This window comes from Marmota monax, unplaced genomic scaffold, assembly GCF_021218885.2.
Source record: "Marmota monax isolate L192 unplaced genomic scaffold, Marmota_monax_Labrador192_F-V1.1 WCK01_AAM20220418_F8-fsc00046, whole genome shotgun sequence".
NCBI lineage: Eukaryota > Metazoa > Chordata > Mammalia > Rodentia > Sciuridae > Marmota > Marmota monax.
The window spans coordinates 8,887,411-8,911,636 of NW_026692486.1; the positions used below are offsets into that span (position 1 = coordinate 8,887,411).

Here is a 24,226-nt window from a genome sequence, read left to right on the forward strand (position 1 = left end):
TCATTAAACAGAGCATAAAAAAAATTGTTTTAAAAAAAGAACCAACACAAATTTGAGAGTTAAAAATAAAGTAACTGAAATGGAAAAGTCACTAAATAGTGTACTGGGGAAAGCATAAAAAGAATCAGCAAACTTGAAGATAGGCCAGTTGAAATTATGTAGTCTGTGGAACAAGAAAAATAAAAAACAAATAAAGAAAAATAAATAGAAAAAAATCAAAAAGAAGATTTAAAGAAATTATGGCAGAAAACTTCCCAGTTGGATGGAAATCATGTATCTATGCATCCAAGAATCTTATTTAACTCCAGGGAGAATAAATTCAAAGAGATCCATATCTACTTTATAATAAATAAATTGCCAAAGAATACCAGAAAGGTGGCAACACAAATAAGTATGAAAGTTACTAACAATGTAGTTTGGGTTTGTAATTCTTCATTATTTTAATGATTTAAAAGACAACTGCATTAAAAAAACAGTTATAAATCTATGCTGATGGACACAGAATACTAGATTATTATACATTAGTGTAAATTGCATTAAACTTATAGTAAAAGAAATGACAAGGGAATTTAAGTTTACAAAAAAAATCTATTTACACAAAAGAGAGTAGAGTGGAGAAATTTAGGAATAAAAACTATATAATAATATATATACAAAATAAAGAACAAAATAGCAAAATGAAATAACTCTTTTTCAGTAATTACATTAAGTATAAGTAGATTAGCTCTCTAATGAAAGACAGGGCTTGGGCAGAATGGATTTTTTTAAAATATGGTCTAATTATTATGCTATTTACAAAAAAAAAAAAACTCCCTTTGTAGTCAAAAGTATGAATAGGCTGAAAGTGAAAAGATATTACATGTAAACAACAATCTGGAGTGCTATACTAGTATAAGATAAAAGACATTTTAAGACAAAAATTACTACAAGAGGTAAAAAATGACATTATGCAATGATAAAAAATACCAATGAATCAAGAATACATAATAAGCACAAATATATATGCATTTAGCAACTGAGCTTTAAAACATATAAAGCAAAAACTGGTATAGTCAAGGGGATAAACAGTTCAATAACAGTTGGAAGCAACAGTACTCCATAACTACACAGAAGATCAGCAAGAAGCAGGCATCTTTAACAAAGAAAAGAAGCAACTTTACATACATACTGTTGCATTATAGGACACAAACTCAGGCAACACAGAATACCCTTTCAATTATCTGCTCTTCCAGTAATTTTTATTTTGTAATAAAAAGAAATTGGAGAATTATTACTTACATACATTTTAACAATAAATATAAATATATTTATATTAAATATTAACACTAAAATTGAGGAAAAATATAAAATTAAATAATCCTTCCAAAAAATTTCCTTTTGATACCTATAGGAAACCAACTTAACATTAAGCAGTTGACACAAAATTGCCACTAACATACTTGATTATTTTATCAAACTACATTTAAATATAATGTATGATTGAAATATTACATTATGATTAAAAGTTAAAGGAAATTTTTTGGACAATAATTTCCAGAGTAGCTACCATTTCCAAGAATCCTTTTTCCCCATAGCATTTTTTATAAAAAAATTTAAATCACTTAAGTCTATTTTATTAAAAATAGCTTCAGCCACATTTTCTTTTTAAAAGTGCATTGTAAACAACTAAATATAAAAAAGCAAAAGGAAACAAGAATTTTAAGTCCACATTCTATTTTCAGTTAACATGTCTAATTCTTGGCACTCTAGCTTAAAATGTGTTCTACTCATTTGCAACCCAATTATCATGGCTACAGTTAAAAAAAAAAAAAAAACTATTTATCCAGCAAAGATCATACTGTTCTGTTTTAGGGTTATAGCTATACAAAGAATAACTTCCTTCCATTTCCTTTTCTTTACTATAACATGACTTTACTCTCCAAGATTATTAAAATTATTATAAATGAGCATTTTATGTCTATGAAGAAAGTAGAATACAGCTTTTTTCCCCTCCATTTCGTTATTTATTAAAGGTCTCACACCTACTGATTTAATCTTTAAACTGAATTACTGAAGCTTGTGAGATAACTTTAAAGAATGAACCTCATTAAGCATTTAGTTCCAAAAAACAATAATTAAAAACAATTTTTATTATTTTTTCATAACAGTACTCAACCATGAGTAATTATACACATTATTACTTTCCTTCCATTTTTATAGCTTTTATATATTCCAGGTAATAATAAACCTACCCATGACCCATTGCACCATTAGCTGGTTTTACTATAAAAGTTTTCTGCTTCCGTTTTTTCTTCAACTCTTTCACGTAGTTCTGGAATTGAGTATATTCAGAAGGGAAGATCCATGTTCGAGGAATAAAGGTATAATCCAGAGGCCGAGACTTGATCATTCTATAAATTAGAGACAGTATGAAAGATAAATTGTATTAAAATTTTTTGTTTTATTTCTCTGCTAGGGATACTACAATGATTTAAATTCTCTCCAATTCTTCATTGATTCACTCACTTATAGACCCAGTTCGACAAATGTCTATTAAGCACCTACTATGTACAAGACACTAGTCTACACTTTTCTAGATCCATCAGTGCAAAACGTAGACCAAAATCTCTGCCCTATTATGTATTTAATTTCCATATTACTGCACCAAAGATCTATTTGATTATACACTGTGCCAGGTACTGGCAATATTAACATAAAAGCAATATAGTCTCTGCCCCAGTGAATTCAGAGAAAGGCTGTTAATCACAAAACAAAATGATGAGTGCATAGATGGCATATGAGGCAAGGGCATGGGAGTGAGTCACCAACTGGCAAGGAAGCTCAAGGCCAAATGCCAGACACACTGGCTCTTTAAACGTGACTTCTGGGTCACCCATGGGGAACAACTAATTTCCTTTGATGCTACTGTTTTTAGAATTTAACTGCTTTTCTGAGAAACCATGTGAAAGCATCTGAATCAACAGAGGTGTTGATTATTATTTGTATGCACTATCTGTACATGTGATTGCGTAGTTATGATGTAGGTCCTGATACTTTTGGTTTGTTATAAATTAGGTCACCTCTTTTATTAGATCACATAATTTAGAAATAATAATAAGCTTAAAATGTTTAATCTTTATTAATCCCAAATGTTAATAATTCCGTACTTAGAAGTAAAATGAAGAAATTATGAGAAAGGTTTTTTAAATATTGCCTACTAATGAAAATCTGATTGTTTTAAAAGAAAATTTTTTTCCAAAAGTCTTTTCTGAAATTTCATTTCCCCAAGCAAAATTGATTAAAAATAAAATGGAGTCTTAGCATAATGCTTGCACAGAATCAGAGTCTAAATTCTAAGACTGGGTGTGGAATATATCAGTCACTTGAGTTACACAACAGAAGACTCATATAGTTATATTTAAAAAGTGCTTTCTCATGAGAATCCTATAAAAAAGTTACCCCTAAGAGAAAGAAAATAATTACCCATTTTATCTGGAAAATCTATTTTAAGCCAACGAACTAAAATAATCTCAGTACAAAATAGAATAACATAGGTTGGTTTGAAAATTAAAGACAACTGAAACAAAGCAAAATAACAGTGCTAATGTCACGGTCTTTGTTTCCAACACCTTTAAATTTATTATGTATTTAACAATTCTATGAAATTAGATCATGTAAAAGTTTTTATCAGAATAATACATCTCAAAAACTAACCATACATATTTGGAAAAGAGCAAAGCATGCATATATTCAAGTGAATACTTACTCCATTTAAGTTATCTAGCTCAAAAGAAATACTCAGTTTTAATTAAGAAGATATCTGTGATAATTTCTATTTTGTCATGGACTTACTGATAGTAAATAAGTAATTTAGTTAACTCTATGTTTAGGTTATAACTTCTAGAAAACTACTTTTTCCATAGGGAGAATTCCATGGATTCTGTGTAATAAGAAACTGCTCATCTGCAGTAGCCTGCTCACAGAGCTACCTTTATCCTCTTACCTCTCTCACACAAACTTCTTTATCTACAAAGCAGCCAAAAGCATCTTTACAAAATGAGAATCTGGGCAAACTACCATCACTCCTAGTCTCCTTACCCCTACCTCCCCCATGGCTTGGAGATAAAGATCATAATTCTGAACATCTTCACCTTCAGTTAATCTCTCCCCTGTTCCCCATCCACCTCTATGCTGCAACTGCACTTGACATTATTTCAGTATATTGATTATTTATGCTTTCTCCTACCATATGACCTTGGCCCATGCAGTTCCTCCTGCCTGGATGTTTCTTATCTAGTATCTGTACCAATAAAGTCCTATTCATCATTCATGTATCAATTTCCACATCACTTCCTCAGGGAAACTCTCCCATACCTTCCTAACTAGGTCAGAGCTCCTGTTCTACACACAGGTTTAGAACTACAAACCTTCACTTCATAGCACTATCACACTTGCAGTTGAATGTTGTAGTAACAATAGATCTGCTATTGATGACTTATGTACCCAGACCCCAACACCATTCATAGTACATAGTAGGTCCTTAATAAGTGTGTTAAATGACAAACGAGACACATGCCCAAAACTTTACAGAGGTAAATTCCATTTCCCCTGAAGCCTATTCTTCTTATATTCCTTCTAATCATGCTACCTACATAATATTCCAAGTCAAAAACCTGGGAATCATCCTGAAAGCCTCTCCCCTCCCCATCTTTAATACTCACATCAAAGTCATTTTCAGTCAATTCCATCTCTTTAATATCCCTGATGGCACATTAATTTTATCTTTAACAACACTCAGATTTCTTCTCCATTCCTCATTCCCACTAACACTCCTGTGGTTCATTAGATGGTCATTACTTCTTAACTAGTGACAATCATCTCACAGTTTTCTCCCTCTACTCCTACCTTCATTGAATTCATTATGCAGAGTGCCACCATGATTCTAAGACATTATTTCTCTGCTTAAGTTTATTCAATAATTTCCTCTTTCAAGATGAAAAACAACGTTTTTGCTGAGTAGATAAAAAGATGAATGAATGATGAAATAAAATATAATAACATGGCACATGTGTCCTTGCATTTGCATAAATCTCCAGCATCATCTCAGACTGGGTCTTGCAACATCATACATGACCATAGAAACTGCTTAAAGGTGCCCAAATGTCAGGCTGGTTCAAGTCTTCAGATATTTTCTCCCACTGCTATGTCTGCTGTGAGCTCCTTACCTTCTCACAGGGTAAGCCCTGTATACATTTTCCACATCCATTGTATATTTAACTGTACCTTTCTGACCCCCGAATAGTGTGAGCTCTCTCTAATAGTGATCTGTGAACACCATGACTCTTCGTATTATTCTTACTCTCTAATTAAATTGTGAGTTTTAGGCAGGAACTAAGTTTTATTATCTTTTTACTTAAAAATTAGCAGCCTCTGGATCATATACCAGACCTACAAAAAATTTTGTATCATTAATAGATGAAAAATTATAAACTTTCACACCTTAATAGTTCTTAATTATAAACATAAATTTACTATACTTTAAGAATAGACTTCTTTCCTTTTAGTAAATTCTTACCACTCAACATTCTTAAACTGAAAAAAAAATCTAAAACATAAAACAACAAAAGTATAAAGTACATAAACATTCTACAGTTCATCTAGCAAAACACTGAAGTATTTGTTAACAATTTTTTCTGTGAAAGTACACTGTTACTGACCTCAGAGATTAATTTACATGCATGTACATCCCTGAGTGAGCATGCATACCTGTATCTGTGTATTGTGTGCCTGGTACATGTTAGATGTTCAATAACCAGTGTGAACACGCACGCACACACACACACACACACATTTATGGCATATAATGCAACCAATTAGTTACTGTACAGTTTAACTAAAACTAAGCAAGTATCAATTGAATGCCACATAGACTACTGCTCACATTTAAAAGAACAACTTCTGATACTAAAGAAACAGCAAATTACAGTAAAAAGAGTACTCAGATTATGAGATGAATTCTGATCCAGCTCTGTTATTAACTATTTGTTTGACTTTGAGCAAGATAATCATTTCTCTGATTCTCAGTTACCTCCTCTGCAAAATGAAAGACTAGAACAAGGGAACTGTTAAGATTGCTCTAGCTCTAAAATTCTCTTCCATCTAGAAATCATTTCAAATCAATGGAAACTCATAAAAGAGCACTACAATATTCACAGTATAAAATCTTAAACAGCTCTTCTCTATTACAAGGAAATGAAGATTACTTGGTCATATTTCTTGCTAAGAAATCCTTTCTACAGATCTCCCCCATTCCTGGAAAATGGTTGATCCTCTGGAAAATAAAAAAAGTAAATATTAATATTCTCATTGAATTAATGAATATATTTATTTATACTAAATACAATCAAATCCATCCTTTGAGTTTTGTTTTAATAAACTAGAAATTGTTAATGTAAAGGATTTTAAATTAAATGATCTATAATTAAATTGTGATTTAAGAAGTCTGTCATAATACAGAACACAATTATAAAATTTTAAAGAAATCAGATAAAGATTTTACATAGATGGTAAATGATGTCCTGTGTTGAATATGTGGTAATTCAATATCCAAACTGTTTTGGGCATACTACATTTACTACCTTAATACACATAGGCCTTGTATAAAAAACTGGCCATTTATATATTATCCTCTAAATTAACAAATGAAGAAGGATGATATAAAATTTCAACTTATATAGTCCTTGTATTTAGTTTTTCAATGTGATTTCTACTTTCTTCTGAATAAAAATTTATGTTACATTTTAAAAATAAAAGCCAAATTACATATATCTAACATTGCAAGATAGTTCCATTTCTTGATCTCCCCGTGCAATCTCTTCTTTATGTGTAATGCAGAACACATTCTTGGGAAAAGGATTTTTTCCTACTAAATATAATTTAAAGAAAGAAGGAGGTTAAAAGTTAAGTTTTTTGAAAAAGATGCAGGCTCCATGCAGAGTCAACACAACCACAAAGCAACAAAACAGGCTGAGGTAAACTAGAACTGGAATCTACTATGTCAGTAGACTAAGGGTCTATGTAAAGAAACCATGATGGAGTCCATATAATTTCCTCATACTAAGAACTGGTTGTGATTAATGTCCCACCTGGTAATTCTGCAGCTCTACAATTTTCTCCTGCTGAACAGCAGAATCACACCATATAAGGTTACTCGTTTCATCCTCATCTGGAGTTTTCAAAAATCCCATTTCATCTATTACTAAGCGAACTGTAAACAAATAGTTAAACCAGAATTAAAATACTTCTGAAATATTTATATATGTAATATATAATGTCATAAATAATACAAACTAATTAATGTAGTATTTCATTTATAAAAAATGCATTACTTGTAGCATAACTTCAATTCTAATTAAAACAGTTTTATCTAAGAACAAATTTTTCTCAAAATAACCAAGAACTGTATTAGGTTGTACACAACACCCTAGTTTTAGTCCTCTCAGATTTAACAGACACATAAACTCCCAAAGGGTTAAGTAGTCAATTTTAGAACAATAAAAAAAAAAAAAACAGCTGAGACAAGACTGAGATACAAATTCACTTTTACTTCTTTTTCATGACCTGGAGATAGGTACAAAAGGGCAAATGTAAAAATAGCACCTGATCTTCAGAACTATCTTGGATTTTCCACCTCCCTAGTTCAAATTATTTTTGGCTCCTGAAACCAAGTCATCTCTGTTTACTCTGAGTATGAACCAGTGTAGCAGAATTCACAGGAAGAATTTAAATATGGCCCCTCCTGTGCTTCCAACCTAATTCTGTCATTCTACTGAGGAAATCAATACCCAGAGAAAAACTTCATTTTGAGTACAAACTATTTAAGCATTCCTTTCTGAACACAGTTAATATATTGACATTTTTTTCTTCCAACAAATTTCAAGTTTAAAATAAAGATAAGCAATATACTTAGCATAATTTGGGGGTTCCTACAGAATTCTGAACCAGAACACAATGATGCAGGAACTATATAAGAGTGCATTAAAAACTATCCAAGTTTTTAATGTTTTTTTTTCTTTTTTTACTAGTACCCTATCTATGATGTATCAATTGTTGAAATGACTTAGCTCACATAGAAAACTGATAACCCCACACCTGTTGGTCTCAAGTTCTAGGGCCTCCTAACATTTGCTAGCTGAGAAGAAAGGACTCTATATGCAGCAGTGTCCATGACAAGCATGAGGAAGAGAACAGCAAATGGGGTGAAGGAGGGGAGGAAAATGGAGACAGCTGCTGAGATGGAGTTGCTGTTTCCCAGGGAGGCCAAGTGAAACCTGGGGTTGTATGCAAGCCCCAGGTGATCATGTGCAAACACACAAGAACTGAAGGAAAGGTCCATTCCTGCCTCCTGTCAGAGCTCTGGCATCCTGAGGGTTGTGCCACCTACAGCTCATACAGAGGGCAAGGACAATAGCAGCATAGCCTGGGAGAATTCTTTAACTGGTCTACAAACAGCTCAGGAGCAGACCTATTCCTGAGTAAATGACAGCCACTGTCAGGGGCCTCTCAAAATTCACAGAGAGGAACTTGAGATAAACAGAACTGGCAGCTATGGAGCAGGGAGTATGATAAGCTTCTTAAATCTGGGTATCATGGGCACACACACCAGTGGAGCTGACAACATGGAGGTTGTGTAAGAGGAATGAAGAAAATCTATTCTTTCTTTATATACACAAAATCAAATTTTAGGGTCAGTCATATTTAAATCCCTTTTATAAAGAACATCAAAGTTCAGAGAGCTAAGTTGAGCTTTAAGGAAAAATACAATGTCAAGTTTAAAACTCTCACTTTTTTTTTTTCATCTAAGCTATTTAACTGCCTTTTTGTTTGAACTGAAATTTTAGAAACCACTTAGGATCTTTTTAAGGATATCATCCTCCACTGCATAGAAAAAGAATCCTTCCATCATGCCAGAAATTTTATACGAAGCACTTAAAAACCCATTACATAAAAGATAGTTATCTCTCTGCAATTTTATGTTGTTTTCATCACCAAATCAGTTTTTCCAGCAATTTTTAAAATCCCATGATTCTGAGGAGACTTACCAATTTCAAATTTTGTCCCAGCAACATTTGCAGTAATGATTCCCTTTTTTTTCTTCTTTCTAACTTTTCTTTTCATGGTGCTTTGATAAGGTAACTCCATATTCAAATCCAGGGGAGAGGGTCCCTGAATAACTTTAAAAGAAATGTAAAAAACAACCAAATATAACAGAAATTGAAAAAAAAATCCACACCAGAAACACAAATGCCCCCAACAAGGTAAAATAATAAATTATGGTACTTCAAAAGTATTAAAGTAATTTTGCACACTCAACAGTAAACAGTAATGATCTACATCATATCATATGGTGTAATGTGGCTCAGCCAGTCTGCTCACCTCCCTCCTGAGGCAGAGATGGCATTACTGCCTATGCCAATGGGAAAGCAATGTTTGCAGCTGTACCACACTCTCATGAAATCTGCACGTCTTACATTAGTTTAAGTAGGATGTGGTTCCAAATCATTGTGAGCTCTTATCATATTATCTTGGTGGAATCCTCAGATTTTAAGACAATTATGAACTTCGAAGGTACCTATAGGGATTTTAAAACAAAATAATTTAGAAAAAATGTTTTATGAATTTTTTATATATGCCAATGCTATTTTTTTAAAAACTCAAGTAATGAGAAAAACTAATGTATTTGGTCAACAAGTATTTATTAATGAACTTCTCCTTAAACATGTACAAAATGGGTTGGGGGAGTAAAGGGCCCGGCCTGGGTTTGACCTCAGCGCCACATAAAAATAAATAAATAAAACAAAGGTATTGTGTCCAACTACAACTAAAAAATAAAGATTTAAAAAAGTTACACAAAATGCCAAGTGATGGTCTTGGTCCTGAAAGAGTGTGTCAAGTGGAGGGGGTTTTATGAAATTATGTATCATTTTTACATGATTACAACAATAAAAAATTCACTACCACTTATTGAACACTTACAATCTTCAGCATTTTATATTATGCCACTTAATTTCAGCAAGCCTTTGAGGTAGAAGCTTTTTGTCCCCATCTCACAGGTAACTAAATTGAGCTTGTAAAGAACAATTTTGTCTGCTGAGAGACAAAAGTGGAAATTAAAATGAAGATACTTTTTAAAAAATATTTGTTTTTTTTTTAAGTTATAGATGGACATGATACCTTTATTTTATGTATTTCTTCATTTTTATGTGGTGCTGAGGATCAAACCCAGGGGCTCGTACATTCTAGGCGAGAGCTCTACCGCTGAGCCACAGCTCCTGCCCCAAAATGAAGATACCTCTAATGTCAGAGCCAGACTTCCTTAACCAGAAACCATGCAACCTTCAATCTAATACCTAAAATATAACTGCAGTGATACTTTTAATATGTGTAAAATATTTATATTTTATAAAATAACCACCAGGGTAGAGACAGCTTGCTGAGTAATGTGGAGAAGGGATTTGTTTTGAAGAGGGAAGAAAGGAATAATAATAAAGTAGACCACATTTGAATTGTATCTTTAAGAACAATTTTAAGCTGCATAAAATAGGAGGGGTTATCACCATGATGATCTTATTTGAGTACATAGAGGAACACAACAAGCATTTTTAGATGAATAAACCATTTTGATCTGCATGTCAACATGGCCTACAGTACATTTTGTGTGGGTACTGTATATGTATAAACTTTGGTTTCTATGCCCTGACTATATTGTGAGATCTATATTATCAACATTCTGATTTTTCCCTTCTTAAATGTTAAGAATCTTTGAGTTTTATAAAACGTCTTTAAGCGCATGAAAAATTATGAAATCTATTATTATGATAAAAGCATGTTACCAACACCTTTACTAGGAAATTTATTTGGTTCATCAGAAATTCAGAAATACAGCTACATTAAATGGGACTCACATATATCATCCCAAATACCATTATTTCAAAACTAGTGATCTATTATTTCAGAACAATGGCAATGTGTTAATATTTAAAACAGTTTATCTCATTAACCAACATTAAACTTCAGTTCAATTCTTTCCCATTTTCCAGATGTAGAAACTAAGGCTGGAGATGAGATAAAGCAGCTTAGAAACTGTAAATCTAGACTTTGAACTCAATTCTAATTAAATATTCTCTTCATTGAATTTCACTATTTTCAGATACCATGCTAACAGGCATATCAGAAGTCTACAATTCTAGTGCAGTACATACTGCAAGACATAGCTGTATTCTGGCATGTCTTGCAATATGTACTGCAATAGTATTTGCGATACTTAAAACCAAACAGTGAAATCGTAGTAAACATTGCTAAACCTCCCTTCAGTTTTTTATTGTAAGCTGGATACAAACTAGATCGCATCACAGAAGAAAAGACAGTAGAAGCATAGAGTTCAGCTCCATATCTTTCTAGAGGTTTTCTGATACTTCGGGAGGTAGGAGTTTACTAGGTCATGTCCAACATCTTGTTACTAGAGTAAACAAAGGCCTCCTTTATAGTATCAGTGTACTCAGTACATTAAAAATAGGTGCCAAAGTCAAGAAGACTTTGAAAGCAATGTTCACCTAACACCAACAGGCTCTGTGAGCAAGTTTACTAATTTGTAACAAATCTTGTATTTGTTTTGTATAGAGTTTGAACTCTATACAATAATAAGACAATTTATCCCATCCCTGCAGGAATCTAAGCCTTGGAAATTATTCTGTCCATATATAGGTTTCATTTAATTCCTTTTATGGTTTGATAAAAATATTTATCAAATGTGAGGACTTCAATGTATATTATCCCAATTCTAATTATTTCACTGTATTCCAGACAAGAAATTTAAGATGATAGATTGATCACGCTACTCAGGTGAGCCACAGTTATTTACTTTCCCAAAATAGCATGTTTTAATTACTTTCTAAACTCCTTAAGTCAATAGTTTCTAAAGTTTGAGTGCAAAGGAAAAACACCTGAAGAGCTTTTGAAAATCTTGGTGCCCAGACTAAACCTCAGAAACAAATAGTGCCTAGTCAATGGCATTTGTAAAGCTCTTCAAGTAATTCTAGAATGAATCCAAAGTTGGGAGTTTCAACCATAGGCACCTAATGACATTAAAGCAAATAAAATTATAACATATGCATAAAAAATTATTTTTAAAAAGTGAAACAAAGAAAAAACTATTATGAATTTTAGAAAAAATGAAAAAAATCAGATAAAAAACATTTATAAAAATGTTCATGTCGATTTCACCTAAATAAACAGGTCAAAAAAAAAAGTAGGTCATCAGAAAATGACTCCTAAGAAACAAAACAAATCATTTTTAAAAGAAAACAAGTTGCCAAATTTTCAAGCCAATAGTAACCTTGAATATAGAACTTCCTAGTGCAATAGATAACACACAATTGAAATAAAACCAAAATAATTCCAGTACAAATGTGCTACTGAATCTTTTCTTTCCAGTTTTTCCCGTTGAACTTCTACCAATCACTTAAAGTCCAGAAACACATCCGCTTTTCCCTGAAATCTTCCTCTTATTGTGTTTGAAGAAATTCATTTCTCCCTCCTCTGGTCTATCATGAAGATCTTTACTTATATCTCTATTATAATAAACACCAGCCAAGAAGGCAAGCTCTCCCTAAACAAGGTAGGTTTTGTCCATCTTTTTCATTCCTCCACTCCCAGAGCCTTGAATGGTGCCTGAGACAGTGTCCAAAAAGCACCCGCTCATGAGTGCTATGGCTTGAACATTCATGTGTCCTCTAAAATCATGATGAACTTAATCCCCAATGCAACAGTACTGGGGGTGGGTGGACTTTAGAGGCTGATTAGATGGTGAGAGCTCTTCCTTCATGAATGGGACTTAAGACCCTTACAAAAAAGCCCTCACACAGCTTTTGGCCCTTTTTTGCCTTTCCAGCCCTTATGCCATCTAAGGCCATCCCTTCCAGAGGACACAGCAATGAGGTGGCAGCCTAGAAGCAAACAGTGCAGTCCTCAGAGAACAAGGATACTTCTGGCCCGTTGATCAGGAGATTTCCAGTCTTAATAATTATGAAAAATAATTTATAGATAGATAGATAGATAGATATATCTCCCCCCCATCTGTGGTATTTTGTTGTAACAACATATGGACTAAGACAATGAGTTGAAAAATATCAGTTATGATAGCTGGGAGTAAGCAGTGGAAAGTCATGGATCTCTGAGAAGAAAACATGTTACTGTTTACAATCTATTATTTTCATGTTTTTAAAGTAAAAAAGGTTATTATACTGCCACTTGGGTAATCCAACAGAAGAATATATGGAATATATACAGACTGCAATAGTGGCCTACTATGGCTGGGGAAAGGGCCAAGGGAGACAGGCCTGTATGAACACCTTTTAGTACCCCGTGCATACTTCACTATTCAAAAAAAGTAAAATACTATAATAAAAGTTTGTGTCAACATTTTCATATTTATAACAAAAGCCATCAACCTTTATGTTCTCTTTTTGTCACCTAGCATCATAGGTGACATTTTGGAATCTAGCTTATTCCCCATCTCATTTTCATAACTATTATCCTTTTGCATGACTTTCAGTTCTCAAAACCCACAAAAAAACAAATTTTATTAGTCAGAACAGAGTATATTTTCCTTAAAATAAAAAAAAATCTCAGGAACTTAAAATAATTAAGGATATATTTCTTGATCACAATACATATCCACCAAAGAATGGTGGAGATGTTTTCATTAGATAGATAATTAATAGATAGATAGATAGATAGATAGATAGATGGTTTGGTTATGAGATGCCCCCCAAAGCTCCTGTCATACAGGAATGTTCAGAGGTAAAATGATTGAATTATGAGAGCTATAACCTAGTCAGTCCTTCCTAGCTTGAATGGACTGACTGGGTGGTAACTGTACACATGTGGGGCATGGCTAGAGGAGGAGAGTCACTGGGGGCATGCCCTAAAAGAGTTCATCTTCCTTGTGACACCTCCTTCCCACTCCTCCCCCACACACACACTCTCTCTCTGCTTCCTGATCTCACAATGAGCTGAGCATCTTTCTTCTGCTGGGCCCTTCATCCATTATATGTTACTCACCTTGGGCCCAGAGTAGTGGAGTCAGCCATCTATGGACTGAGATCTCTGAAATCATTAATCCCAAATAAACTTTCCCTCCTCTAAATTTTTCCTGTCAGGTATTTTGGACACAGTGAATAAAAGCTATCTAAATAACTGTTATGTGTGTGTTTGTGTGTGTGAGTATATGTGTGTTTTATATATTTACAAATCTATACATAATGTTTTAGTTAGCTTAGAAAATACATATGAAACAAAAATATAAAGAACTAGGTGGGAATGACAAACACCAAATCTGATGCCTCTTGAGAGGAAGGAGGAAGACAAAATAGCCAGCCCTGGTCTACAGAGTGAGCGTCTGTATTCTTCTACATATCATAGACATATTTCCTAATATAAAGAAAAGTATACACTGATCACAGGTTAACCTTTTGAAATAACAGGTGGGAATGAAACACCCATGATACTTTTGCTTGAGCCATTGCGTGTCTTTTCAGACATATTGTGTCCTAAATCACACGGTGGAAAGTTAAGTGTGTTCCTAACTTGTATGCATTATGGCATCTCTAAAGGACACTAAGGGGAGTAACATAATCCAGATTTCCTTTTGACACAGTACATAGTTCTTGTGAGTTCAGGAGTGAAGACAGAGAGTCTTAGAAGGGCATTCTAAAGTACAGGAAGGAGATGCTAAGAGCTTGATCACAGGGAGAAGAATACTGCTACTACAAAATAGCAACAGGACTCAGTGATCAAGAAAGGAAAAGTAATCTCAAATGACTTGCAGATTTCTCATCTAGGAAATAGGATAGGACTTGGTACTTTGCATCAAAATGAAAAAATGCCTACAAAAAAGAAGGCCAATTTGTAATTGGAGATAAAGGATAAAGAAATCATCTATTTTTATAAATGGGGACCACAGAAAGGTCCCTTCCAAAGCATAACTGATCCTATTTTTGTGCTATCTGCCAAGAAATGACAATAGACTTCAAAATGCACAGCTGCATGACTGGTGAACAAATGACATCACCCAAATGCCCCCAGTAACAACAACGCATTGACACCACTCATTGTACAAAGTAAGGGGTTTAGAGAAACTACTTACTCCCCTACATAGTAACTCTTGCCTCCTTTTCCGGCTGGGCATATTCCCCAAAGCCATAGCTAAAGATGTAGTTTCTTCCAGATATTTGAAAGTATCATTTGATCAACCACTTCTATAAACCTGATAGCTATAATAAATCAATTGTGATATTCTGGAAGAACAAACAGAACTATTTATTCATTCTGTAATGAATTAATGTTGGCAAACACTAAGCTTGCTTAGTATTTATTCAGTATTTATGATTTTAAACTACATCACCTACACTTAGGTCTATAGTGTATCTTGTCTTTAGAATTTAGCCTAGAGTGACAATAAAAAGCAGGGGTACTGATAAAAAGGTAATGGTAACACAGCATATCTTAGAAGCATTTTTCCTTATCAATGTCTGTATTTTTGCTACATAGGATAATAAAAAAGGCAAAAACCTCACTCAAAAAATGATGGATGGAAAAGGTCAAAGTAAGTAAGAGTTACAGTTAAGTTATTTAAACTGACAGAAGACAAAATTATTTCATAATGTATCTATCAAATGCTTAAATGAGCTGAAAGACTGGATACATTTCTCCTAGAATATAATATTTTCCCCTAGAATATAATATTTCATATCTAAATAGTACTCCAATAGCCTAAAAATAAATTGCATCTACTCCCTAGAGATCTCATGTGATGATATCAGTTAACTTCCTCATTTTTGCTTACTTTTGTCAAACCACTTGCCTCCTCCTAGTCCCTCATCCTGCAAGATACTGAACCCAGACTAGGAGAATTGAACTTCATATCCTCCAAACACCCAAACTATGCTTTAGTACACAAAGAACTCTTGTTCTAAGCTATGGCATTGGAACTGACTGTTCTTTGGACCCAACTCTTTCTAGAGTTGGATCAAAATGTGAAAGTATGGGATAGAACTGTGGCTCAGTAGCTGAGTACTTGCCTAGCATAACCAAGGTCCTGGAGAGAGGGAATCCAACAAGATGGAAGAGAGGGAACAAGAGAAGTGGAAAATTTCTAAAATAGCAAGCCATGCGTTGTTTGCCAGATAATGCACAATAGATATTAAAATGTGCAGCTGCCTAGCTGGTGAACAGATGACATCAACCAAATGTCATCTGATGCCAGTATTTACTGTTTTAAACATCCAAAACTTAACTCTTTAACTTCTTTCTGAAAACCTGATATTCCTTTTATGTTTCCTATCTTGGTAAAGGATATCATGATATACCTAACATGGAATGTCAAGCATCCAAGAGAAATACATCAGAGTTATCTTTAATTTTCTGTTGAACTCCTGTTTAATACTCAAAGTATACCTTGGTACCAATTTCAGGGCATATATTAGTTCTGATAATTGTATTTCCACCTGCTTTCATGAATTTTAAATTTTAAGTTATAAAATTCATTGAATTGTTAAATAAACCTCCTGTGCTACCCATATTAGTTAACAGCACTTAGTTAACACTACTAGTCACCTACCTAGTAGGTATTTCCTAGATTGTCCTTGCAAACAAACCACCAGTTGAGGCTTATTAGAATGGCTTAAATAACTCCCTTTCCCAGACTTCCTTGCATGCATGTGTATGTGGCCAAGAACATGGGGACTGATGAGCCAATGAGGTGGAAATTAAAGTTGTTAAGCAGGACTTCCCAGAAAAACACCTTGAAAGCACTTATTTATTTTTCTTCAATGTATACTCATTGGCTGGTTTAGGAACCCTACTAATACAAAAGCCAATTAACAAGAGAAGGTGTAAAAGAATTATTAATTTTAGATGTACAAGTGGATCATCACAAAGAGTAAGGTCTGAAAATGTGATTCCAGGAGCTAAGGCAATGCCAGTGACATTGATTTTGTCTTGGAAATGCTGTGTCAACCTCAGATAGCCCAGCTCCAGAGAAAATAAACCTCCATCACGTTTAAGCCACTGTTACTTTAAGCTTCTGTTACAATCACGTAACTGCACCTTTGAATGAACAGGCTACTCCAAGAGAAATTACTGTTTTGGTTATTAAAAAAAAAAGATACACAAGCCAAATGCAAAGTCACTGATACAGTGATTCTGAACACTATCATTTTTGCCACAGTCTATGTTTACCCATTTTCTGCTAACAGTAATCTATTTTTCCTCTGGTGAAGCACTTCTCCCTCATTCTCAACCCCTGTGTAGGGGAAAGAGAGATCATGCTTCCTCTTTAGGTGTTATGTATACTCATTGGCTGGTTTAGGAACCCAGTTAATACAAAAGCCAATTAACAAGAGAAGGTGTAAAAGAATTATTAATTTTAGATGTACAAGTGGATCATCACAAAGAGTAAGGTCTGAAGAAATGACCAGAACATGATGCTTTTTAGGCAAATAACAAAAAACATCTAAGAAGGAATGGGACAGGATAAATGGATACTTTGAGTAAGGTAACAAATTCAAGGGATGTCACAAAGAGATCTGTGGTGGGTGGTATAGGTATAAAGGAAGGAGAAGCTTGTGGGAGATAAGGGTCACTTCAAGGGTTTTACTTATTCAGGCTCATTGCAGCCCCATTATTAATCTCTGATAATCACGACCTATTTCCAAACTGGTATATGAAGGATATTTCTCTCAAAAGAAACTGCATCTAGGGAAAATCAGGTCAAATGGCCCCTTCTGTCACTCCAGCTCTTCAGGTAACTTCAGCATGAAATAATCAATATGCCACCAACCGGCCTGTTTTGCATTATCTCCTTCACAGGTGTTTTCGGTGGGATGATGCTGATCCTAGCTCCAAGAATGGGTCAATGACTTAGCCGAAAACAATTAAAAAATTCCATCCCCTTGACCATGGAGTTGGTTCAGCAATGAACATGGATCCAATGAAAGCCAGTGAGGGTCAGCACTGGGGCTAATTTTCAGAAGATAGGTTATTTTTCTGAACTAGATTTGAGTCTGAGAAGATACATGCCTACAGATGCTGGTCCCCATCTTCCCTCTACACAGAGCCTGAGAAATAATTTAGGTTTGATTTTTTTTAATTAAGAAAATTACTAAAATGTCTTTGCCTAAAATGTCACAACTTACATGAAATAAGAGAAGGCTCCCTTACCTGTTTCCTCTCTGAGACAGCTTGCAAAGTGTCTTAAGGTACACATTCTCCATGCTAAACACAGATCCTGGAACACAGGAACAACTGCTGAGCTACCATATTAGGGGCTATAGTTCTTTAGGAAGTCTTTGAATTTAAAATTAGAAAGAAATTAATTGTACTAACTTCTAGAATCAGATAAATTTGTCACAGCTTTCAAATCTCTCACAATTAAATTAAATCCCAGTAAATTATGGCATGGTCCAAGAATCAAAGTTCACAAAATCCATGTGGAATAAGGCAAACCCATAGTCCTATCCCACATAATGCAGCATATACCTCCATTAGCCAAGCTAGAATGTGAGTCTAACATTTTGAAAGAGAATAATAAGACTATTTTGTTTCTGAACTGTTAGCTGAGATGCAAAGTGAATTTACAAGATGACCTTTGAAGAGAAATAAAATATTAACACCCTTTATCTAACAGACTGTTGAGAAAATTAAATCAAATCAGCTATATTTAATAAGTGTAGCTCATTTTAAAATAGAACTCTTTTCCAGAAGTCATTCCAGCTCTTTGAAAACACTCTCTCTCTTTCACTACAATCTTTGTCATGAGGCATTTCCTTTTATGGAAACGCAGAGGAAAAGAACTATTTTTGTCCTTCACTCTAATAAACAATAATGGAATGCAGAATAGAACTGGGTCCTAAAGTTAACCAGTGGACAATAATATAATCTCCACAGATATTCTGAATAATTCAAATTCATTTTTTTAATCCTTCATTCCTTTTCTTGACCACTATCTTCTCTTCTCACACATGGTAAATACTATAAAGATGTGTCATCAATATGTTTAAAAGTTTATTTGTTCTTCATTATTTCATTACAGACGATATTAAAGCAGCTAATATTTTTCAATGCTCATCATCTCCTTGGGTATTCTAGAAAAAAAAATACATGCCAAAGATAATACACATGCTTCCAAAGATAGCAGATAAAAAGCAACAAGAACTTGCCTGTATCTCCTTGAGACAGAATGAAAACAACTACAATGTAGCTGCTCAGTGAGATAGGTGACCCGAGTTCAACAGTGGACAGACTAGTCTCTCCAAGACAGTTGGAGAAACACAGAGACATTGGATAGTGGAAGAGAAGTGAATAGAGAGTGAAACAGAATGAAAAGCACCAACTGCATGGAAGCATGGCAGGGATGGGGTTGGCAAGAGGAGAGGAGAAAGAGGAAGAGTCCCAGTGAACACCACTGGCTCAGGATTCAGCACCCTTTAGAAACACAGACTAAACATATGCATGATGAACTGGCTCTGGAGAAGTTCTCTGCCATTTTGGGAAGGGCCCTATGGTCTGAGGTCAATGCTTTGAGAATCAGGGCAGAAGAGACAGAACATGCCTCCTTTTGACAAGCCAGCTACTAGAGTCTGGGAAAGTAAGAAGTTGCACATGGTGGCATGGGGTGGGAAGTAAGGACTGGAAACACCAAAACTGGATGGAGAATTGCACAGAACCCACCACCATCATGCCCCCAGCATAAATCTTTGAGATTCCATAGCCTCCCTCTGCCCTCAGGGACATGCAGAGGCACACCGGGATGAAAACAAACATGTAGAGAAATGGAATGGAGCAGAGGACCCAGAAATAACCAACATATCTACAGTCAACTCATTCCTGACAAAAGTGTTTAAAAAAACTTACATTACAGGAAGAAAAAAAAAACAGCCTCTTCAACAAAAGGTGCTAAGAAAACTGAATATCCAAATGTAGAAGATGGAAACTAGACTCCTATCTCTTACCCTGTAAAAAAAAAAAAATCAAAATGGATCAATGATCTTTTTGCTTTGTTTTGTTTTCTTTTGTGTGATCCTGGATAGATCGTAATTTAAGAAATGAAACTTTGGAACTGCTAGAAAAAAACAGGAGAAACACTTCAAGATACTGCCACCAGTACCAATTTCCTGAATAGGACTCTAATAACTCAGGAAACGAAGCAAGAATTGACAAACAGGATTACAGCAAATTAAAAAGCTTCTGCACCGAAAAGAAAACCGTCGATGGAGTGAAAAGACAATCTTCAAAATGTGAGAAAAATCTTTGTTGGCTATTCATCTGACAGAGGATTAATATCCAGAATATATGAAGAATTCAGAAACTTAACAACAAAAGAACAAGTTATCCTAGCAAAAAAAAAAAATGGACAAATGATCCAAATAGACACTTTTCAAAAGACAAAATACAAAATGGCAAATAAATATAAGACAAAAAAATGCTCAGAACCTTTAGCTGTTAGAGGAAATGCAAATCAAACCTACATTGAGATTCCATCTCACCCCATTCAGGATGGCTATTATCAAAAAATAACAAAAGCTAGCAAGTATATGGAGAAAAAGAATCCCTTATACACTGATGATGGGATTGTAAATTAGTACAGCCACTGTGGAAAGCAGTATAGAGGTTCCTTAAAAATTAAAAACAGAACTTCCATATGATCCAGCTACCCACTCCTGGCTATTATGAGAAGGAAATGAAGTCAGAATGCAAAAGAGGAACCCAAATAGCCATCCATGTTGTGGCAATATTCACTATAGCCAAGATATGTAATCAGCCCAGGTGCCTGTCAACAGGTGAACTGCCTGTCAACAGATGAATGCATGAAGTATAAGACACACACACACACACACACACACAAAATGTAGTACTATTTGGCCAAAAAGAAGAATAAAATCTTGTCATTTTCAGGAAGCTAGGCAGGACTGGAGGACATCATTTTAAGCAAAATAAGCCACACACAGAAAGACAAGTATCACATTTTCTCTCATATGCAGAAACTAAAACAAACAAACTAACTTAGAAATACAAGAGGGACTATTAGAGAAAGAGAAGGAGGGTGATAGGGAGAAAAGGGAGAGCAAAAAAAAAAGGTAAAAGAGAGGGTGGACATGATCAAAGCACAATATATACATGTATGGAAACGTCACTGTTCCATCACTTTGTACAATCAATATGCATTAATACTTATAATAAATGAATGTGTGTGTGCCTCCTGTCTTTGACGTACACATTTTTCTTTTAGAAAATGTATCAGTTCACAAATTACTTGAAAAATAAAAACACATCCAGAATCTGTGACATACTGTTCTCATCAACTATAAATATACTCAAGAATGATGATTGGCCCTAGATGTCTATAAAACCATATGTAACTATATGCCCACAATGTGCATCTTAGTGCTGTAAATTAACTTGTATACTAAAAAAAACAAAGCCAGTTGATTTCTCAGTTGTGCCTCATGGGATCTGGACTTACTTTTTTTTAATCATATCTAGTATTCAGAATTATCCAACATAAAGTTTCACTGGTGCTGAGAGCCATAGCCAAGTAGGAATGACACATGGCATTTTGGGTTGAAAGGTGACCCTGCTCAGGGATTAGGGTGGCTCCGGGTTTAGGGTGGATCCTGCTGGGAATAGGGGGGCTCCAGGATTAGGGCATATCCTGCTGCCTCAGGCGCCCGCTCCTTTGGAGTTCCCGTTGAGTTCTCGCCGGGTTCTGGGAGATTTGGTACGCAGAGCCCGGTGGAGGGAGTGTATTCCCAAGTAGTGTGTGTAGAGTGCCAGTGAGAGTTTGGGAATAAAGAGTTGCTGTTTGAATCTACAAGGCTTTTGTGGTGGCTCCGTTATTTTGTGCCCAACCAGATTGCGGCACACTGGGGAAAAAAATCACATTTATTAGAGAAATTTTAATCAAATGTACTGCAAAACTCATCTGTTTCTGGCTTAAGCTGGTTTAGATGATCATGTAATATTGGTTAAGTGTATATTAACACATTTCTTTGAAAAACTTCATTTCTCTATTCTCGGGCACTCTATTAAAACAAAAACAGATTTATTTACATTAAGAACATGGAAAAGACAAGTCTTACAACAATATATATTTGGTATGCAATTTTAAATACTTACATCATTATTATTCAATTATTAAATTAAATATTTCACTTGAATGTCTTCTAAAATACACATCAACTAAAATATTAGTTTCTTTTCTTAATTTTTTATTTGTTTTAATTAGTTACACATGACACTACAATGACCTTGATATATCATACATTTGAATCAGATGGGATATAATTTCTCATTTTTCTCAGTATACAGGTTGCAGAATCACATTGGTCATGCAATCACATATATACACACAGTAATAACAATGTCTGTTTCATTCTACTATCCTTCCTATCCCCCCATCTCCTCCCCTCCCCTGCCATCAATTCTCTCTACCTAATCTAAGGTAACGCTATTCTTTTTTTTTCTCACATCTTCATACATGTATTTTGTATAAAGATGAGGATCTCCTTCCATCTTCCATGCAATTCCCCTTCTGCCTCCCTTTCCCTCCCACCTCTCTTCCCTATCTAGAGGTAATCTTCTTCCCATGCTCTTCCTCCCTACCCCATTTTGAGTCACCCCCCTTATATCAGAGAAGACATTCGGCATTTGTTTTTTTGGGATTGGCTAACCTCACTTAGCATAATTTGCTCTAATGCCATCCATTTCCCTGAAAATGCCATGATCTTATTATTTTTTTAGTGCTGAGTAATATTCCATTGTGCATAAATGCCACTTTTTTTTTATCCATTCATCCATTGAAGGGCATCTAGGTTAGCTCCATGGTCTAGCTATTGTGAATTATGCTGCTATAAACATTGATGTGGCTGTGTCCCTGTAGTATGCTGTTTTTAGGTCCTTTGGGTATAGTCCAAGAAGAGGAATAGCTGGGTCAAATGGTGGTTCCATTCCCAGCTTTCCAAGGAATCTCCATACTGCTTTCCAAATTGGCTGCACCAATTTGCAGTCCCACCAGCAATGTATGAGTGTACCTTTTTCCCCGCATCCTCGCCAGCTCTTGTTGTTGTTTGTCTTCATCATGGCTGCCATTCTTACTGGAGTGATATGGTATCTTAGAGTAGTTTTAATTTGCATTTCTCTGATTGCTAGAGATGATGAGCATTTTTTCGTATATTTGTTGATTGATTGTATATACTCTTCTGAGAAGTGTCTGTTCAGGTCCTTGGCCCATTTGTTGATTGGGTTATTTGTTTTTTTGGTGTTTAGCTTTTTGAGCTCTTTGTATACTCTGGATATTAGGGCTCTATCTGAAGTGTGAGGGGTAAAAATTTGTTCCCAGGATGTAGGTTCCCTATTCACCTCACATATTATTTATCTTGCAGAGAAAAAACTTTTTAGTTTTAATTCATCCCATCTGTTGATTCTTGATTTTAATTCTTGTGCTATAGGTGTCTTATTAAGGAAATTAGGGCCTAGCCCCACATGAGGGAGATTAGGGCCTACTTTTTCTTCTATTAAATGCAGAGTCTCTGATTTAATCCCTAGATCCTTGATCCATTTTGAGTTAACTTTTGTGCATGGTGAGAGATAGGGATTTAATTTCATTTTGTTGCATATGGATTTCCAGTTTTCCCAGCACGATTTATTGAAGATGCTATCCTTTCTCCAGTGCATGCTTTTAGCACCTTTGTCTAATATAAGGTAGTCATAATTTTGTGGGTTAGTCTCTGTGTCCTCTATTCTGTACCACTGGTCTACCCAGCCTGTTCTGGTGCCAGTACCATGCTGTTTCTTAAGGGCAAAGGTGCAGTGTGTACAGCCTATATCTCCACAGCACTGGGCATCAGGAGCTTCATTTTTAAGTCCCAGTGTTTAAGGAACTAAATATTTCAAGCTCTTCTTTCTCATCAGCAGACCTGACTTTCACATCGTCACCACATACCCCAAGATCATAGAGTCTGAGAAGTGAAACTTGCCACTAACTATTAAGTAAACAGCAATAGGTAAAAATGGTACAATCACTCAGGAATGATCAAATTCACTCAGAAACTGTACCTTTAGCGGATCAAGATTTGGCATCACAAGATTAAGATCATGCACACAGGTAATCTCATTGTGATGATTAATTTGA

At 34.8% G+C, this 24,226-nt stretch overlaps 1 protein-coding gene across 9 annotated transcripts in view; it reads right to left on the reverse strand.

Annotated features, from left to right (window-relative positions):
- The window catches only part of Ttll7 (tubulin tyrosine ligase like 7), a 162,663-nt gene that overhangs the window by 84,301 nt on the left and 54,136 nt on the right, over window positions 1–24,226 (reverse strand). For 4 of the 9 annotated variants that reach the window (XM_058578990.1, XM_046443224.2, XM_046443222.2 and 1 more), the window contains 5 exons: window positions 9,415–9,610; window positions 9,081–9,212; window positions 7,125–7,246; window positions 6,243–6,310; window positions 2,232–2,390 (listed from right to left, as the gene is read on the reverse strand). In XM_058578990.1, coding sequence (XP_058434973.1) covers window positions 2,232–2,390; window positions 6,243–6,310; window positions 7,125–7,246; window positions 9,081–9,212; window positions 9,415–9,439 — 506 coding nt within the window. In that variant the 5' untranslated portion in view covers window positions 9,440–9,610. Of the gene's footprint in view, window positions 1–2,231; window positions 2,391–6,242; window positions 6,311–7,124; window positions 7,247–9,080; window positions 9,213–9,414; window positions 9,611–18,258; window positions 18,326–24,226 lie in introns of those variants that run through there. The other 5 variants (XM_058578989.1, XM_046443225.2, XM_046443223.2 and 2 more) reach the window with 4 other exon arrangements.